This window comes from Epinephelus fuscoguttatus, linkage group LG12, assembly GCF_011397635.1.
Source record: "Epinephelus fuscoguttatus linkage group LG12, E.fuscoguttatus.final_Chr_v1".
Classification (NCBI taxonomy): Eukaryota; Metazoa; Chordata; class Actinopteri; order Perciformes; family Serranidae; genus Epinephelus; species Epinephelus fuscoguttatus.
In genome coordinates, this window is record NC_064763.1 from 9012428 (window position 1) to 9030955 (window position 18528).

Genomic DNA, 18528 nt, shown 5'->3' on the forward strand with positions numbered 1-18528 from the left:
GGCATTGTATGTTTCTGCTAACCATGAATATGTCACATTTGTACGTTTCATGTATCATATCAACAGTTCTAAAGTGACAGAGTATATGAGCTGACTTTGTCATCTGGGGTCTCATTAATAAACTTTGCTTATGCACAAAACAAGGCCTGAAAGAGGCCTAAACCATTTCCCATGCAAAGTTGTAATGTGTAAAAACAGACTTTATCATAGAAATTTGACCCATGCTTAAGAACATTTTGGAGATGGGGAATTGGCAACAAAGATAGTAAGGTGGAAACCTGATTGCAGGAACTGTTGAATATCTTTTGGTATAAATGAGACCCCTGGACAGGATGATGCACAAAAATCAATTCATCCCTGTTTTTCCAGCGGCTTTTTTGGCACCAAACATGCATGTTTTTAGTGACCAGAGACATCGCTGCTTTTCCTGTGGTGATTTTGCCACCAAAAGTGGATATCTTAAGCCAAAACATGATCTTTTTCGAACTCTTGTGCCCAAGTATAAGCACATATTAACCATAACATTACTGAAAGGTAAAGTTTCAACATATCTGCTCCATGATAGCATGCAAATGTAACATATCTGTGGTCTGCCAACACATTTTATCCTGCCATTGGGTTATCACATCAGTATTAACTCCATTCTTAGTTGAAATCAAGTCAAAACACAGCTTAGATATTAAGATATTTAAGAAAAACTTTATTTGTGACTTATTAACAAAACACATTACCAGATTGATGAAATCATAAGAATCACTATTATCACCTTTACAATGATAAGCAGGTGTACAAAAAAAAAGTTATTAACAGATCTGCACTGTCACAGTCGACTGGTGTGTGCCACTCACTGCCACACCCAGCGACTGAGGAACATTCACTATACACAAGCAGAGAATACATCAACTTTATTTTTTTAATACCATTTTATGTATTTTGATTTTTTTTTTCTTTTTCTGCTTTTTTTTAAGGGATACATATGGAGGGTGAGTAAATGATTCGATTTCACAATAGTGTTTGTTTGATCATTGTTTCAAAGCTTAACACAACTTTAAGGATCAGTTTTCTTATCTATGAAAATCATAAGGGTAAAAACAGAAAAAAAGCATTTCATAGCATAACACAATAGCATTATGTATATCTAGAAGATTAAATTTTCAACAGGATAAAAAATGTGATTCTTTTAGGTTTTTCCACAAATTACTGTTTGCAATAGAGTATATGTGTGTATGTATATGAATGTGTGGATGAGTATGGGTCGTTCAATGTGTGTGTATCGTCTTTGAGAATGTGTATCAGAGGTATATGTATTCCAATACGCATTTCCCAGTGGAAAAACATATCTATGTATATATAGTATCTATATAGTATCTGTTTCCTTTGCTTATAACATGCAAACAGCCACTTGGTGATCTGACAGCACAGAAGTACACCTGAAGGACAGCAGGGGGGAAAGACACGTGTGCATGGGAGGGATTGAGCCTGATAGCAGCAACTATATACCCCTACTGTGACTGGTAAGACGATGTTCTAAAAAAAAGGAACACTGAGGTGAGATTTTATGACACTTTTCATCATGTTGATGCTGTTCCAATATCTACTGCTCATTCTGCACTCTATCTACTGCACTTTCTCTACCATGCTACACCCGGGATTCACAATGTCGGGGTCAAATAAAGCTGATCACGTCACACAGTTCACACTTGGGTCGCTGCAACTTGGACATTTCTCCTGTACAGCTGCATTGTTTATGATGTTTGTGCAGCAATTAAGCCAAAAATATATCATTTAGGGTCTTTCCAGCTGTGAGGTTTGACTTGTGTTGATTTTTGCTTGCTCTCTGGTATCATCGCCTCTCACTGGTGCAACATAAACAGTGTCAACAGTGTGCTTCCCCTCCATTAATCCTTAAGTGGATTTCCCCCACTTCCAAATCAACCACAAGTCAACCTCTTTCCACTGCTGCTGCTGAACTGCCCTGCACTTATTGTGTAAGTGGTTTTAGTCGGCCCAAGTTGATCAGCTGTCACTAATGGCTGACGCAGGAATAACTGCAGTACCTCTGCTAGTGCAAAGGAAGAATGACCTGCCCAATTAACTCTGCTGTGGTTTCTTTACCCTCTACGATGGAGCTACACACTACAATGACTCTTCCTTTGCCTCTCCATCTTGTCTCATTATATCCAATACAACATACTCTCAGATTCTGCTAACTTGTCAGAGGTCCTTACAATGCAATATGCGAGAGATGACAGAGCTGTCGACAATAAGCAATCTAAGCTCAGCTGAACCCAACAAAGTATGTGTGTGTGTGTGTGTGTGTGTGTGTGTGTGTGTGTGTGTGTGTGTGGAGTCTATGTGCACATGTCTATGTGTGTTTTCAGTGTGTATATGCAAATGCACAAATGTCACTGTGTTAGGGCCGCACAGTTCATTGAAGGAGAGTGACTTGAAAGGTGTTATCCAACCATGTTGATTTGAAGAAACAGGAGTAGAGGGAGGAAACAGGCAGCGGGCAAGCAAATCCTACAAGCACTGAAGCAGTCGAGGCAGTGGTGCAGGGCTTGAAGAACAACTACTTAACATTCAAAGACAGAATCAGAGGGATCAGGCTTGAACAGAAATGAAGCAACAAGCAACGTTCCTGCGTCCCAGCCATATAATACACTTCCATGTTAAGGATGGCACTGGCCGTCAGTCTTGGAGTTTCCAGAAAGGGGTGCGTATTCTTTTAGTATATCTTTGTCGTTTGTATGTACTGTGTGTCTATCTGTAAGTGAGCAAGAGAGAGCATGTGTGTATGTCTGTGTGTGAGTAGGAGGCAGAGAGAATCAGTGTTTGTGTACACTAATGTGTGTCAGACTGGGTGTGCCGATACACAGTGGGAATAAGACCCCATTGACCTGTGCCGTATTCCAAGAGGAGAGGCAAGGTCAGGGGCCGGTTGCAACAGCTGCACGTAGGTTCCCTAGTTATATCCGAAGTAGCCACTAATCCCGATTCACGCATTGCTAAAACACAAGCGGTAGCACCACAAAAATCTGTTACAACGTAACCTTAAGTAACAACTAAATAGTTAAGCAAGCAATAAAGCAGGTGCAAATGATACGAAGTCACACAATTGTACTCACTAACAGTAAAGCAGGATTTTTTTTTTCTTTTTTTGCACACAGCGTATTTTTTTTCATTAATAATTCCATGTCATTTTGAAACTTGAAGGACTTCAACAGTGATTTTGGATGTTTCAGCCCATTTTCTACAAATTATACGTTACTGATGATTGCTTTCCGTTTTTTTTTTTTTTTTAAATCTGTCTTTTTTCAAGCAGAATTTGTTTCCCATTCATTTCCATACAACACGAAAATCAACATGGTGAGACGCACTTTAATCCATCACGTCTGTGTTTCATTGCCATGTTATGTGATAACATGACGCAGTTTTTAAATGTATCTGCATATTACCACAATAAAACCAGATGCTGTGTTCACTTTGATGGATTTCTTAAAGCTGGGGTAGGCAGTTTTCTGGAGAAGGCAAAAAAAGCCAGATGTTTAGACAAGCATATAAGCTTACACAGTAACGTGCATGAGGACTAGTGATTTCAATCATCTCAATGCCGTTATGTAGGACTGGAGGTAGAAATATCGTCCTGTTTTCTTTGCAAACTTGTGGGCCTGTAAAGCCCTTTGAAATGACACACTGTCATTCAACGTTAGCTACATAAACATGAACTTTTCAGTTGTTGTCAGTGTTTGAACAGCTACTTTTTCTGCAGGATTTTCCACCATTGAATCAGGCTTTCACAATTTCCATGGACGTGCACATTTGCAGCAACAACTAATAGGAACGTCCTGTCTTTGAAATGACCTGTGATTCGCTCAATTCTCCTGTCATGGGCTAGAATTTCTAAGGCCTGAAAACAGAGCCAAGAGGCGGTGCAGAAGTCTTGTTTTCTCTCAGACCACTTAAATTACAATATGCTCAGAGGTTATCATAGGATTTTTGACAACGATGCCAAAAAATAGGCCTACCCCAGCTTTAATGTGAAAAAATATGGAATCTCAACATATATGTTTTTGTGCTAATAAATGAAATCAACAACGGCTGCCTGAAAGATAGGAAAATACTTTTAAAATGCTGAAAACGCAAAATATCAGCAGTGAGGTTAAGGATATAAGATTTGTAGAAAAGAGACTAAACCATGTTAGTATTGCCCTTAAAGAGTCAAATATGGATTCTTTATACCAATCGTAATTTTTATGCCAATCTTGTCAACTGCAAATCCGTGTGGCAGCGAGGTAATGCTATTACTGATTGGCTACTCATGTAAAGTCTTATGTTATAACTAGTTAGAGCCGTAGTATTCCCCCCTTACTACCCATGGTACAATCGAATTTAGTAACTTGCTCTTGCAAATTAACTAGCAGTTATGAAGCCGCTACTTTATACCCTAACCTGGGAACAAACTTGCGCATAGTTGGTGCAACCCAGTCCAGGTCCTCAGCCTCAGCAATGTGCTATGTTACACTGAAACAGAGCTCGAGCGTGGTCCTGCTTGTCTCAGCCACCTCATTCTCTTCAAGGTGCTAATCTCATGGTACATATACTGTATGTTGTTACTTTTTCATTTTTCTTTTTTTATACAAAAGACCACATTTTCTGAATTTCTACAAGGCCTCCATAATACTGAAGACAAAAGCCTCTGTTTCTTTTTTTTTTTTTGTTTGGCTTTCACTTCACCTCCAACTAGGTGAGCCAAAAAGGAAGGGGGCTGCATAAAGACAGAGATGCCAACACAGGCAGCCTCAGCTGACAATGGTCAGATACAAATAGTACACCTTTTCAGGTGTTTTTGTTTTCATTATACAAACTGGTGGGGGCAGCAAATCACAGAAAGGCTAATCTAATCCAATAAAACCCTTTCTGTTTGAATTTGGTCCAACCTTAGATGAAGTCTGTCGACTACGAACATTTGTTAACCATAAACCTTAGACTTTTACAGGCTAAAGTTATGGGCCAATGAGCCAAGAAAGAAAAAGAAACATTTGTTTAGCAAGTTCACATGGTGTGGGGAGCCAGGACTTGTCTAATGAGGGTTGGCCACTGTACAATGTCTTTGCAAATATAGTGCAAGGAGGCTCCCTTGCATCTACAATATGCATTTGGCTTTTTATTCTGGCTCTGTAATTGGGATTTGTTGGTAGCTCTGTTTTCAAGTCACCCCTTCTCCTCTAATCATCCCCCCCATCATCCTTTCCTTTATCCTTCTTGTCCTTCTTGTCCTTCTTCTTCTTTTTCTTCTTCTTGGCCTCATCCTTCTTGCCAAAGCTTATGAAGTCACCTTTGTCATCCACAGGGCCGGCGTCATGGCGGATAGAAATGATGGCTGGGGATCCAGGGATAATGAAGGCTTCAGGAGGAATCTCGCCGGGCTTCAGGGGCTGAGGAGGGCCGTAACCCTGTGCGGCACCGTACCTGAAGTGCCAGCTGTTGCTGTTGACTCCAGCACCCACTGGAGGCGATAGTTCACCACCATCTCCATCTATACCAGAATGAAAAAAAGAAAAAAAGAGAGATCATGTTACTCATTAGAAATCATGCTACTCATTATTTTTATTCAATCATCACTGTGACCACACTGCATCATTAAAGGAATAGTTTCACATCTTGGGAAGTAAGCTTATCAGCTTTCTTGTAGAGTAAGATAAGGAAATCAATGTTTTTAGTACAAATTAAACATATGACATATAACATGTTAGTTATTGAGCTTTGGGGAAGGGTAGGGTAAAAATTTAACTAACAGATATCACCATAAAACTTACCCAGCTGATTATTCACATTAAGAATATTGTATTTTGTATTCCAAGTTTTCTAAAATTGTATTTTTAAATATGCAAATGAGGCACTATCTGAATCTGTCCTAATTTAACAGACATTTTCTAACGTTTTCTTTCCGCAGTCTAAGAAAGACATTGTATATAAGCGAAATAGCCCAAAATCTCAAAATTGACAAGTGCATGAAAAAAATTAACAAAAAATCCAATGTTTTCACTTGTGGTGTCTACCCTTCAGAGGTATTGGTAGGCAGATTATGTTATTGGACAGAGCCAGGCTAGCTATTCTTTGTGCTAAGATAAACTGACTGGATGCTGGCTAAAGCTACATATTTACCATACAGATATGAGAGTGGTGTTGTTATCAAACAGGAAAGCAAATAAGCACATTTCCCAATATATTTGAACTATTCCTTTAAATATCAATTCCACAGTAGCTCTTTACATTATCTTTTGATCGCCGGCTAGTGCCAGAGGTAGGACAGTCCACACTGACCTGGACTTCACAGAAGTAAATGCCCCACTGTCCTGCTTATAGCTGAAGAATTAGTGCCTCATCAATTAGCACCCTATTGGTTAGGATAGGTTTAGGAAAAGAATCATGGTTGGGAAATGTCACGTTACATACTTCATGTAAAGTTACAAAGGTCAGATTTAGTAGTAAAGTTACGTAGGTTAAGTTTAAGGAAAAAAAGGTTAGGTTCAAGGAAAGTCAAGTTACATCGGTTAGGTTTCAGGAAAATGAAGTTTTGTAGGATTAGGTTCAAGGAAAGTAAAATTAGGTAGGTTAGTTTTAAGGAAAGTAAAGTTACATAGGGTAGATTTAGGATAATAAAGTTACATCTGTCTGGTTTAAGGAGAGTAAAGTTACATAGGTTTGGTTTACTGAAAGTAAAGTTATGTACATTAGGCTAATGGAAAATTAAATTTTGTAGGATTTTTTTCATAGGATTAGGAGGATTAGGATTAGGATTTCGTAGGTTAGGAAAGGAAAAGAATCATGGCCAGGGGTCGGCATAAATAACATGACAAAATGACATCGCACAACGCACCATAAAATAATTCAAAGTTCACTTCGTCTTATACAGGATCATCAAGAGCATCAGTCTCCTAGGGGAAAGTTGTGTGTTTGTTTGACCCATCCACCATCCCCTTCCTGCTAACATGGACTTTTGCTCTGTATACTACTTCCTTCCTTACATCCATCAGTGCATTGGACACATGATCGCAGCCTCCACATTTGCAGCCTATCCTGCTTGTCATGCATTTTTCCTTATTTAGACTTCACTATTTGGGCTTTGATATGTTCATAAAATCTGACATGTAAGAAATATTTAAAATCAAGCAAAAGCATGCAGAGCAATAGCCTGACAACAGAGAGATAGCCACAGGGAGCAGATATTTTCAGGACAGCGATTCGGCCGAGACCACATGAGGGAAGACTGGAGGGGGCTAACCTTTAAACCACAGGGATGTTTAGCTTGGCAGTGTGATTTGTATTTGGATGATGGCAGCCGCTTAATCCTTCTCTCATAGGAGGCCAGAGACAGGGATTCAACCTTCAGTGCTCAAGCACGAATATGACAGAGAAAGGAACCCAGGGAGCAAATTTTAAAAAAAAAAAGATACTGAAAAAAATCTATATATAGAACAATTATTATGTAAAGTGAAAATAAGACATAGCTATTAAGGTCAAAAGGTTAAAGACGGCAGAGTGAAAAGGAAAGAGGATGTTAGATGAGATAAGGAGAGAGAGGCAGAGAGAGAGAGTGAGTGTGGCAGCAAGAAAGATGGGGGTGGGCGGGTTTTGCAGACACGGTGCTCTCAGGCCCACACCAGTTCCCTCTGCACTGACCTACTTTCAGTCTGGATTTTATTTAGATCAAACACAGGCCCTTGCAAAAAGATTCTATTTGATTTTTCTTTGTAGGCTATTTATGACATTGCTGGAGCGCTGAAATGGTTTCAAATGATGTCCCATTGGGAGGTACACTATTTTGAAAATGCATACTTGTCCATACGCACAGTGTATCACTGAGTACCTACAAATGAGCTCATCAAGAATGAGAATATGTACAGACTATAATAAGAGCAGATGTAATGGACACTATCACGCTGCTTGATATTTTAGCTCTGCATTCCTACCCTGTTTAACCACTATATGTTACTGAGTCATGACTCACTGGAAATTGATCATATATTAACACTGTAAGGGATTGATGTTTGGAATATAGTAGATCAGATATTGTTGCTTTTAGTAACAAAGCAGCAGCATGCCATTGTGACGGGGACATGAGAACACAGACACATAAATAATTTGTTATCTACTTGCAAAAGTAGGTGTATTCATTTTTAAGTTACATTAAATAATTAGCATGTGAAGGACCGGGGTAAGAAATAAACCATGTCAAGCTATGACTGCTGAGGAAACATTTTGTCTCATGTTACATAATTTCTAAAGACAGCGAATTGCTGCTAATTGACCTATGTAATTTAGCTTGTTTAATGATTAGTCAGTGTCAGATGTTATCATCTTATCTTACCGTTAGTGGAGTTAGTGCTGTAATACTGTAATGCCAGCCTGTTTCTGAGGATTATGACATCTGATGGTATGGTCTGTCTGTTTTTATTTAATCTGGGTATTAAGCCCAGGAAGTATTTTAAATAAGTCCCATTCAATGGCTCTCAGTGGTTAGGTAAGGAAGATGGCTTCTCATGTGGAGGAGGACAAATATGCTTAAAATAAAATGAAAAGGAGATGTGCAAAATACGGTGCGACAGAATGTGGATGAGCTTATTGAGCTAGTGATGCAGTGCATGTCATTACTGTACACAATGCACCTCCATTTTATATAACTGATACACCATTTCCTGTTACCTGATGCTAAGAAAGGAGATTTGATGCTCTGTCATAAGAGTTTGGGAATACTTTATTTAGATATTTAGATCTCGTATTGATAGATGACTAAAGACCTATGAAGCCTCTGTCTTTGCAAATTTTGCATTTAATTTTTACCCGTGACTGTATGTCACTCTGCAATTTGAAACCATAGCATTAAACTTACCATGGCAGGCATTGAATGCCTGCATACTTTACCTATTCTCATTCCCATGTCATCAAATACTGATGCTTTGTCATGCCCCTAAGCATCACTTAGTGATGCACAGGGCACCCTTTAGCGTCAATGTGACGCATGGCTGGAACACATCGTAACACAGGGTTAATGCTGTGAAACTGTTGTAATTTATTCAACATTTTTTGGGTTAAAATAAGTATCTTTGTTATAGTACCTAAAATACGGTAATGTGACATAAGTACCATCCACTCTACGTCCCGCCCTGTGTGGACTTTCTTACTCTTTTTACTATGTTGGTCGCTCTCAGTGTTAAGTATTACCACAGATGGGTTTACATTAGAGTCAGTTAAAGCACAATGTGTCTCATACAGATGCTCCATGGTGCCTTTGGCGTCGATATCACATGCCATGGGACTTGACAAAGCTTCTGTATTTGATGACCTGGGGATGACAACAAGCTGGCAGACCACTTTTCACTATGAACTCAGGTAACTTGGTGCGTCATTTAGGAAAGCTATAGGGTCATTGAAGGAAAATTCCGGTAGGATCAACCTGGCATATTTTACATAAATGTGGCCATTTTGACTCTTTGGATGCTGCTAGCTTCACACTTGTCACCTCTGTTGTAGAGATTCAGGGAAACAAGGACAACAAAAATATATTGGAAGAGACGGTGCAAGCCCTTTAGAGTTGTCCAAATTAACATGAGTTTTATATTAATATTTGCAACCATTTGTCTCTTAGCTTGTTTATAGGTTTACCTGGATGTAGCATGCATTTTTGTGATCCACGCTGTTCACACCTGTGTCTAGTATGTGTCTCCAGCTGACCACTTGTGCTCAGATTTTGATGCTGCCTATGTCACTTACGTGAGAGGGTCAAAGAGCCTCACACACAGTTATTACGTCCACACTCTTGCTAGCTGCTTGCTGCTTGCTAGTCACGTTAGCAGTTGTGTCAGTAGAGCTGAGATGTCACTGTCAGCAGACTTCAACATGTCTCCTTCCATAGGGCAAAACAACGGACAGTCACCCAACACTTCATCCAACTAGTTATAGAGCACACTGTCACCAAAACAACCATCACGTCCTACATGCAAATTCACATTTCCTAGGACGACAAAGGTATGACCCATTCTACTCTCCCCCTGATTGGCTAGTTCTTATTGCCTTCGTTGGTTGGGTTGGTTCAGTTTGGGCGAGAGGAGTGGGATTAGTTAGGGTTGGAGTAAGAATGTCAGGGTAGATCAATCAGAGCAAGACGGGTCATGTCTTTGCTATTCTTGGAAACTTGTGTCACCTCTGACACATATTAATACCAGGTATAAACAAACTGAAATACAGTGGATTTTTTCTTTGAAATTAAAAACGGGGTTTTGCCTCTGGGAGCATGAATGTACCCAGTTTATGTTTACAGAAGGATGGTCAATGGGTGCACAAAATTGAAAGAATTCATCCTCTGCAAACTATGAATGTGCTGAGTAAATTGATAAACTCTAATGAAGGTGCCAGAGGAGAGGTGAAGAGTTCACTGAAGCATTAGGATCCATTCTCTGTGGCAAATTAGTATTAATGTGAAATTTTATGGCAATTTAGCCTGTAATTTTTTAAGATATATTGATTTGATAAAAGTATGTGGACACAATATCTTTAACTATACTGGTTATTTGGCCATCTAATGGTTTTGGCATACAGTACAGGCCAAAAGTTTGGACACACCTTCTCATTCAATGCGTTTTCTTTATTTTCATGACTATTTACATTGTAGATTCTCACTGAAGGCATCAAAACTATGAATGAACACGTGGAGTTATGTACTTAACAAAAAAAGGTGAAATAACTGAAAACATGTTTTATATTCTAGTTTCTTCAAAATAGCCACCCTTTGCTCTGATTACTGCTTTGCACACTCTTGGCATTCTCTCCATGAGCTTCAAGAGGTAGTCACCTGAAATGGTTTCCACTTCACAGGCGTGCCTTATCATGGTTAATTAGTGGAATTTCTTGTTTTATCAACGGGGTTGGGACCATCAGTTGTGTTGTGCAGAAGTCAGGTTAATACACAGCCGACAGCCCTATTGGACAACTGTTAAAATTAATATAATGGCAAGAACCAATCAGCTAACTAAAGAAAAAGCAGTCAAGTCTCATTAGTTTAAGGAAAGTCGGTCAGTCAGCTTTGCTTCCCTGTGCAAAACTTTAAATGGAGGATTACTTGTATCTCTGCCATTGCTTCATAAGCCTATACACAGAAACTGGCACATCTGAGGACCGATTATGGTGTAAGGAAGACCAGAGTCACCTCTGCTTCTGAGGATAAGTTCATCCAGTCACCTGATGTAGATATCGCAAGTTAACAGCAGCTCAGATCAGAGACCAGATGAATGCCACACAGAGTTCTAGCAGCAGACCCTAGTCTCTAGAACAACTGTTAAGAGGAGACTGCGCGAATCAGGCCTTCATGGTCAAATAGCTGCTAGGAAACCACTGCTAAGGAGGCAACAAGCAGAAGAGATTTGTTTGGGCCAAGAAACACAAGGAATGGACATTAGACCAGTGGAAATCTGTGCTTTGGTCTGATGAGTCCAAATTTGAGATCTTTGGTTCCAACCCTGTCTTTGTGAGACACAGAAAGGTGAACGGATGGATTCCTACTCCTTCCTGGTCTGTCTCTAAGCATGGAGGAGGAGGTGTGATGGTGTGGGGGTGTTTTGCTGGTGACACTGTTGGGGATTTATTCAAAATTGAAGCAACTGAACCAGACAGTGCTACCACAGCATCCTGCAGCGACATGCCATCCCATCCTACTGCGAACCTGCCATCTTAACCTTTCTCTTTCTCCATCCCCACACCTCGCCCTCCATCCCCTGTATCTGTCTGGCTATTTGACCAAGAAGGAGAGTGATGGAGTGCTGCGGCAGATGACCTGGCCTCCACAGTCACTCTGACCTGAACCCAATCGAGATTTGGGGTGAGCTGGACCGCAGAGTGAAGGCAAAGGGGCCAACAAGTGCTAAACACCTCTGGGAACTCCTTCAAGACTGTTGGAAAACCATTTCAGGTGACTACCTCTTGAAGCTCATGGAGAGAATGCCAAGAGTGTGCAAAGCAGTAATCAGAGCAAAGGGTGGCTATTTTGAAGAAACTAGAATATAAAACATGTTTTCAGTTATTTGACCTTTTTTCGTTAAGTACATAACTCCACATGTGTTCATTCATAGTTTTGATGCCTTCAGTGAGAATCTACAATGTAAATAGTCATGAAAATAAAGAAAACGCATTGAATGAGAAGGTGTGTCCAAACTTTTGGCCTGTACTGTACTTAATTGTATCAGACAATTTATCACAGTAATATAATAAAAAAGTTATAATTAAACCTGTGCAAGATTACTAGACTGGTATAAAAGCTACAAACTGTGCTATAATGACTCTCTTCCTGCAGTGAAGAAAATTGTACACTACCACACATCAGCACAGCGTCTGGCCTATGTACACTTGATGGTGCTCGAGCAGTTCATGTCCCTACACATGACCAACTGAGCTAAAATGTCAAGTGGGAAGGAGCGAACAATCAAGTGAATATTGTCTCTGAAATCTAAGTTTCATCCCAGGCTCTGCACTGGCTGTTAGTCATTAGCTCTGAGACAGTGTGCCTAGGAAAGACAGGTCATTTCCTGGCCCAGGTATTAATTTGTGTTCCCTACATATTCAATTCAGAACAAGCAGGTCAAGTCACTGCATTAAAACACTGTTGCCTTTTTCTAGCTTTGCTTCCCCTGTGCCACTGTTTCTCTAACATGGAGGATTACTTGTATCTCTGCCATTGCTTCATATTAGCCTATATTTCACAGCAAACGCTCATCTGAAACGGATTATGGTGTAACTGCTGGTAAGCAGGTCAGCACAGCTCCTTGTAAGGAGGTTGCCATGACACCTGATGTAGATATGTGGGTGTCTGAAGCCTCATTTCATGTAACCTGATGTCCTACATTTAAAATAGGATATGTTATTTCCTGTCTAGTCCACAATACTGTTCCATCTAAAATGAATCTCTATGGTGGTTTGCAGCACATGCACAAATCTGACAGTCATGCAGTGCTTGTGTAAATATATGTGGCACACTGCATATATTCTGCATGAGACGCATCTGCCTAAACCATTCTTTCCTGCATTATTTCTTCTAAATAACTGCATGCCCTCTTTTTTGTCTTAATACCTGCCCTTGCAGAGTCCCCTTCCCTTTCCCATTCCCTACTCCTTCCTTTTTTTCTGTCTCTAAATCTTCCATTCAGAGATATGACTGGGAAACTGGATGCTGCAGCACTCCCTACTGATGGAGGTGGCTGCTGCAGCAATCTGTACAGTTTTTGGCAGTGTTGCCACTGATGGACTATCTAAACATCTGACGCTATCACGCCAGGTCAAAGTGCAAGGGTCAGGGTCAGCTAAACTCTCTTTCTCCAAAGAGCACATTTTACTCCATCCTGCACTCTCTGCTCTTTTCTTGCACACTGGCACTTCTCATAAGCTGCCACTACTCTTTTCTGCCCACTTCATATCACATTCTCTAGGCGATAAACTGCATTTCCCAGGGGGCCCTGAGGGCACTACATAGGTCACCCAGACAACTTCATCATGATAACAATTCAGTGTAGATATGGAAATATGTCACAACTCTTAATGCACAGTAAAGAGGATCAACCTGCAATCCAGCACATGCTTATGCCTTAGCACTGAGCCACTCCTAACAAATTATTTCCAATGCACCCCTGATAGGTCTGCAGTATGCTGTGCACTCTGCTTAAAGACAATATTTGAGTCTTTACGTGACCAGATAGGCAGCTTTCAATCTGCTTTACAGAAAGACACATTCCTCTGCAACAAACTGGCTCAAAGATGCTGAGAAGTGGTACAGCTTGCATCTCGAACAATTCCCCAGCTCTCTTAGAAAGCTGACAGACGGTAAGACATATTCTGTCACTCGCCGAGTGATTGACTGTGATGCTACACTTCGACCTCAAGTCTGTACCTATGTTCTAATTCCTTCAGCTAGACAGAAAATCAGTAAATGAAAGCTTGGCAGAGGGAAGGAGGGAACAGATCACAATGTTCCAAACACTGTTTTGAAATCTAAGTTTCAAAAGTTTTCCAGGCTGCCAACAAAAGCTGTTAGTCATTAGCTCTGAGACAGTGTGCCTAGGAAAGACAGGTCATTTCCGAGACCAGTTCTATTTACACTTATGTTGTGTTGCTACATGTTGTCAATGTTGCCGCCCACTCAGGACAACTCATTTCTTATTAAAACACTGTTGCCTTTTTCAAGCTGTAGCTCTCCATGCTGGCAGCTGCTTTTATGGGAGGATACACTTGTTTATCTGTGGCTCTGCATAAGGTCCCCAGGCTTTTGGCACCTCACTTAAGCTCTGCATGAACATCACACTGGAATTCAAGATCATGCAGATATTCAAAGCACAATTTTGTCAAATCCCCAGTTTCACCATATTATCTGAACCCAAGTAAGGACAAAGATGAATCCAACTTTATGAATTCAACATATTTGATACAATGTAATCTAATGGACAGTTAATGTGTAACTGTAACAGGCATTTATGTGTGGTGACCTGGGACTCCCTAAAATCTTATTTCAGTGTTGTGTGCCTGGCTCGCTTTGGATTGTCTGATTACTGTTTGGAAAGGCTAGCAAAACCATAACCTAAAAAGTTGTTTATTGACCTAATCTTTGCTTTAACCCCAAAAATAAACCTACTGGAGATCTCACAACTAACTGTAACCTCAAACAGATACATGGGCGTGGGAAGGTGGATGCTGCAGCACCCCCTATTGACAAGGGGTGGAATAACATAGTCTGTAAATTTTTGGCTATTTTGCCTTAACTGATGGACTATCTAAACATCTGACGTCATCACGTCAGGTCAAAGTGCAAGGGTCAGGGTCAGCTAAACTCGGGGGGACAGGGTACTCCAAAGAGCACATTTTACTCTTTGCCGTACTCTGACTTTTTCTTGCACACTGGCACTTCTCATAAGCTGCCACTACTCTTTTCTGCCCACTTCATATCACATTCTCTAGGCGATAAACTGCATTTCCCAGGGGGCCCTGAGGGCACTACATAGGTCACCCAGAGGGCACTATGTGATGCCTACCTGTTCCCCCTCTCGCCAGCCTGCTTTACTCTATCAACGGTTAGTCTAAGTAATATTACATTACAATAACTTTGTCCTGACTCCAAAGGGGCATTACAAAGAGAATAAGAACAGAGTCAGAAAATGACACAACAGAGCCTTGAAAGTCAAATCCCATGTTTCTAAATGCAGGCAAGAAGCTGCAAGGTAACGTTAGTGCCACTCCAAGCAGCAAAGAGCCTGCTGATGGAATGTTAGCATCTGCAAAACCACTGCGGCCATCACCGGCACTAATGATGAGAAGGTGCTACTTGCAAACTGATTCATGAAATGATGCTTTTAGGTTCCTAGATACTGGTAGAAAAGACTTCCGCACACTTACATCTATGCAGTGTTTCACTTTGTGAAAGTGATTTAAGTGTGCCAAAAAAGTTTCCAAGCCTACTGTATTTATGAACCCCAGTGCTGAGCCTCTTCACCTGCTGGCAGTTAGCTTTATCAAGAGGGAGTACAGTGACAAGGACAAGAACACTTGCTGGCTTCCCAACCGTTATGTTTTTGGCAGGCAAACCAAGGTTACCAGAGGTTCAAATCCCAGGTGCCTGCTTTAACAAGCCTTTTAACAAATAGCTTGGAGTTTCACACATTACTCATAGACATTTCAGTATACCACTTTCTCCACTTTTTATACATTTTAAAGCAAGATAAATAAAATCTTGCTAGGTTTTCTTCCATTCAAATGTAGATGTAAAAGGGCAAATCCTTTTCTTCTATCAGTTCTCTGTCACCATTGCCCCTAAAAAGTTGTCATTATCTACTTTTCTCACTTTATCCTGACTGTTAGAGATCTACTGACCTGCAGCGCTGGACACAGTTGGCCAGTTCTGGACCAGCATCCCCTGGGCTCCCTGCATCACAGAGGACTCCTCCATGTGGACCGAACTGAAAGGCACAACACATTCAGCAAACTCAGTAAGACATGTCAAATCAAAAATTATTAAAGCATTAAATAAAATATGGGCTGATTAGACATCTAGCTGTTAATCATCCCTTCCTTAAAGAAGCTGCTTTTTTTGTGTAGATATTTTCAAAACCTCAACTGAAATTATAATCGACACGTTAAATGCTTACAGTTTTAAAGGTTTGTTTGTTTGTTCAGGGTTTGTTGCCTGGGGCAATCCGTTTTGGGCTACCATTTCTTGTGGTCTTGTTTCTTTTTTTCTTTTTTTTTTTAAACGTCAAACCCTTCATGTAGAATCCTCCACCTTAAAACAATGTGACACAAGACCTTTTACCCTACAATGAAGCAGTTGTATAGAGTCCTCATTGAATTTGTTATTTACACCTGAGAAATGTCAAAATATCACACGGAAAGGCTGATGTCAAACTTTAGAATAAAAATGCATGAAATCTGCAAATCATTTCTACACTGTTAACTACAAAAGACAAAAACGACAAGTATTTTGTTAACTCTGGCAATCAAAGTTAATTACTAGTTGCCTGGCAACCAGTTGTAATACCTTCCTGTCAAGCCTTGTATTTGAAAGAACATCAAATAAAGATGAGAGAATGTGGCTAAAATAAGAGAACCGCTAAAACAGAAATATGCCTTTTGAAAACGAAAATGGTTTTCTGGTTGCTGTGGACCAAATTAAGACCAGTGTTAAGTAATCCAACATATAATAATGGCAGTAACATTGGGCCCCATCTTACACCAGACACAAAATGGCGCACAGCCCAGTGCAACTACTAGATTCGGACTGATGCAGCTGTCATTTTCACGGTCAGCCAGGTTGACAATAGGCGAGAGGCAGGGTACATCCTGGACAGGTCACCAGACTATAACCCTTTTTAGAATTGTGCAAATTTGCAGGAAAGCCCAATCAGTCTTTTTTCAGCATTGGCAGTAAGCAAGCAAAATCAGGGAGTGCGGCAAAATGCTCCTTGCCTACTTTTGTTTATAGAGAATGTGCCTTTTTCGGGGCAATGGGGGGCGTGAGCAAGTAACAAAATGTGTGGCTCAGCATGCGGCGTAAACAGTGACGTTTAAGTTTATTTACTTTATTAATCCCCCTGAGGGGAAATTCAATGTTTTCACTCTTGCTTGTCAATTACACACAGGTCCGAAAGACACACACATGCACAAACAGGACCTATACATGCACAAAGTGGAGAGATGTCAGAGTGAGGGGGCTGCCCTTGGTGGGGTCCCCCGAGTGGTTGGGAGGTTCGGTGCCTTGCTCAAGGGCACTTCGGCAGTGCCCAGGAGGTGAACTGGCACCTCTCCAGCCACCAGTCCACGCTCCATATTTTTTGACGGGGACTCGAATAGGCGACCCTCCGGTTCCCAACCCAAGTCCCTATGGACTGAGCTACTGCCGCCCCAAAAATGTCTCCTTCAAGCCGGACATGGGAGGTAAGCAGCAGCTGGTCAGTCCTTTGTAAGTTGGCCCGTTCTTCACCATCCCCGCTGTCTGAAGGTTAATGCCCTCTTCATTTACGAGGGCAAGGAGGGCACGCAATTCCTTGTCTCCCCAGTTGCTCATCTTTACAGTGTCTTTCAGGTTTGCGTTTCCCTCTTGCTACTAGCTGCTCGCTCATTCCTGCTATCAGCTGTTTCCTGTTTATCCACCGCCAGTGGGTCGCAGGTGCAGCATCATCAACAGCTCCACCCACAAGTCATCAAAAGCCCCTCCCATTGCAGAAGGCCGTCTCGGTCTGTTTAAACTAAAAGGGTTCCGCCAATATGACCACCCTACGAGGCGGAAAATTGGGCACCTCGGATCAACTCGCCAGTCTGGCTCTGTGTGTCTAAACGCTCGCAGCTTGCTGGCAAAAAGGCCCAACATTCGCGGAAAACCTGTCAGTGTTAAAGGGGCTTATCACAGGGCTGACACATAGAGACAAACAACCATTCACACTCAGGTTCACACCTACAGCCAATTTTAGAGTCACCAATTAATCTGCATGTCTTTGGACTGTGGGAGGAAGCTGGAGTACCCGGATGAAACCCACGCAGACACAGGGAGAGCATGCAAACTCCGTACAGAAAGGCTCCCTCCTGGGATTGAACCAGGAACCCTCTTGCTGTGAGGTGACAGTACTAACCACTACACCACCATCGCTAGCCAGTGAAGATTCTCAGTCGTACAGTTTATGGTAATCATAAGTGCTAATATCGTAAGCATCCTTGTCAAGTTAGTTTATCCTTTCATCTTTTCATCATATAACTGTTGGCAGTGGTGAATACTTGTACTGAGGGGACTGATCCCATCTGTTTCAGTTATTTTGTAGCTTCCAAGTTACATAGACCTTGCTGTTGTTGAGAGTTTTGTGTCACTTTTTTTAGGGGTGGGCAATACCCATTGATTTCCATCCAATCCGAAGCGATACAAGGCCAGAATCTCCGATATTGATACTAATATGATACTTTTTATTATCAAAAGTGACTTTTTTATGAAGGATAAAGCAGTACTCC

General features: G+C 41.0%; 1 protein-coding gene across 1 annotated transcript in view; it reads right to left on the reverse strand.

The window, feature by feature from the left end:
* Window positions 1–679: 679 nt before the first annotated feature.
* Window positions 680–18528, reverse strand: part of LOC125898499 (protocadherin alpha-C2-like) — a 31548-nt gene continuing 13699 nt past the window's right edge. The window contains exons 3-4 of the mRNA XM_049592309.1: window positions 15907–15992; window positions 680–5539 (exon numbers count right to left, since the gene is read on the reverse strand). Of these exons, the coding sequence (XP_049448266.1) occupies window positions 5229–5539; window positions 15907–15992 (397 nt within the window). The 3' untranslated portion in view covers window positions 680–5228. The remainder of the gene's footprint in view (window positions 5540–15906; window positions 15993–18528) is intronic.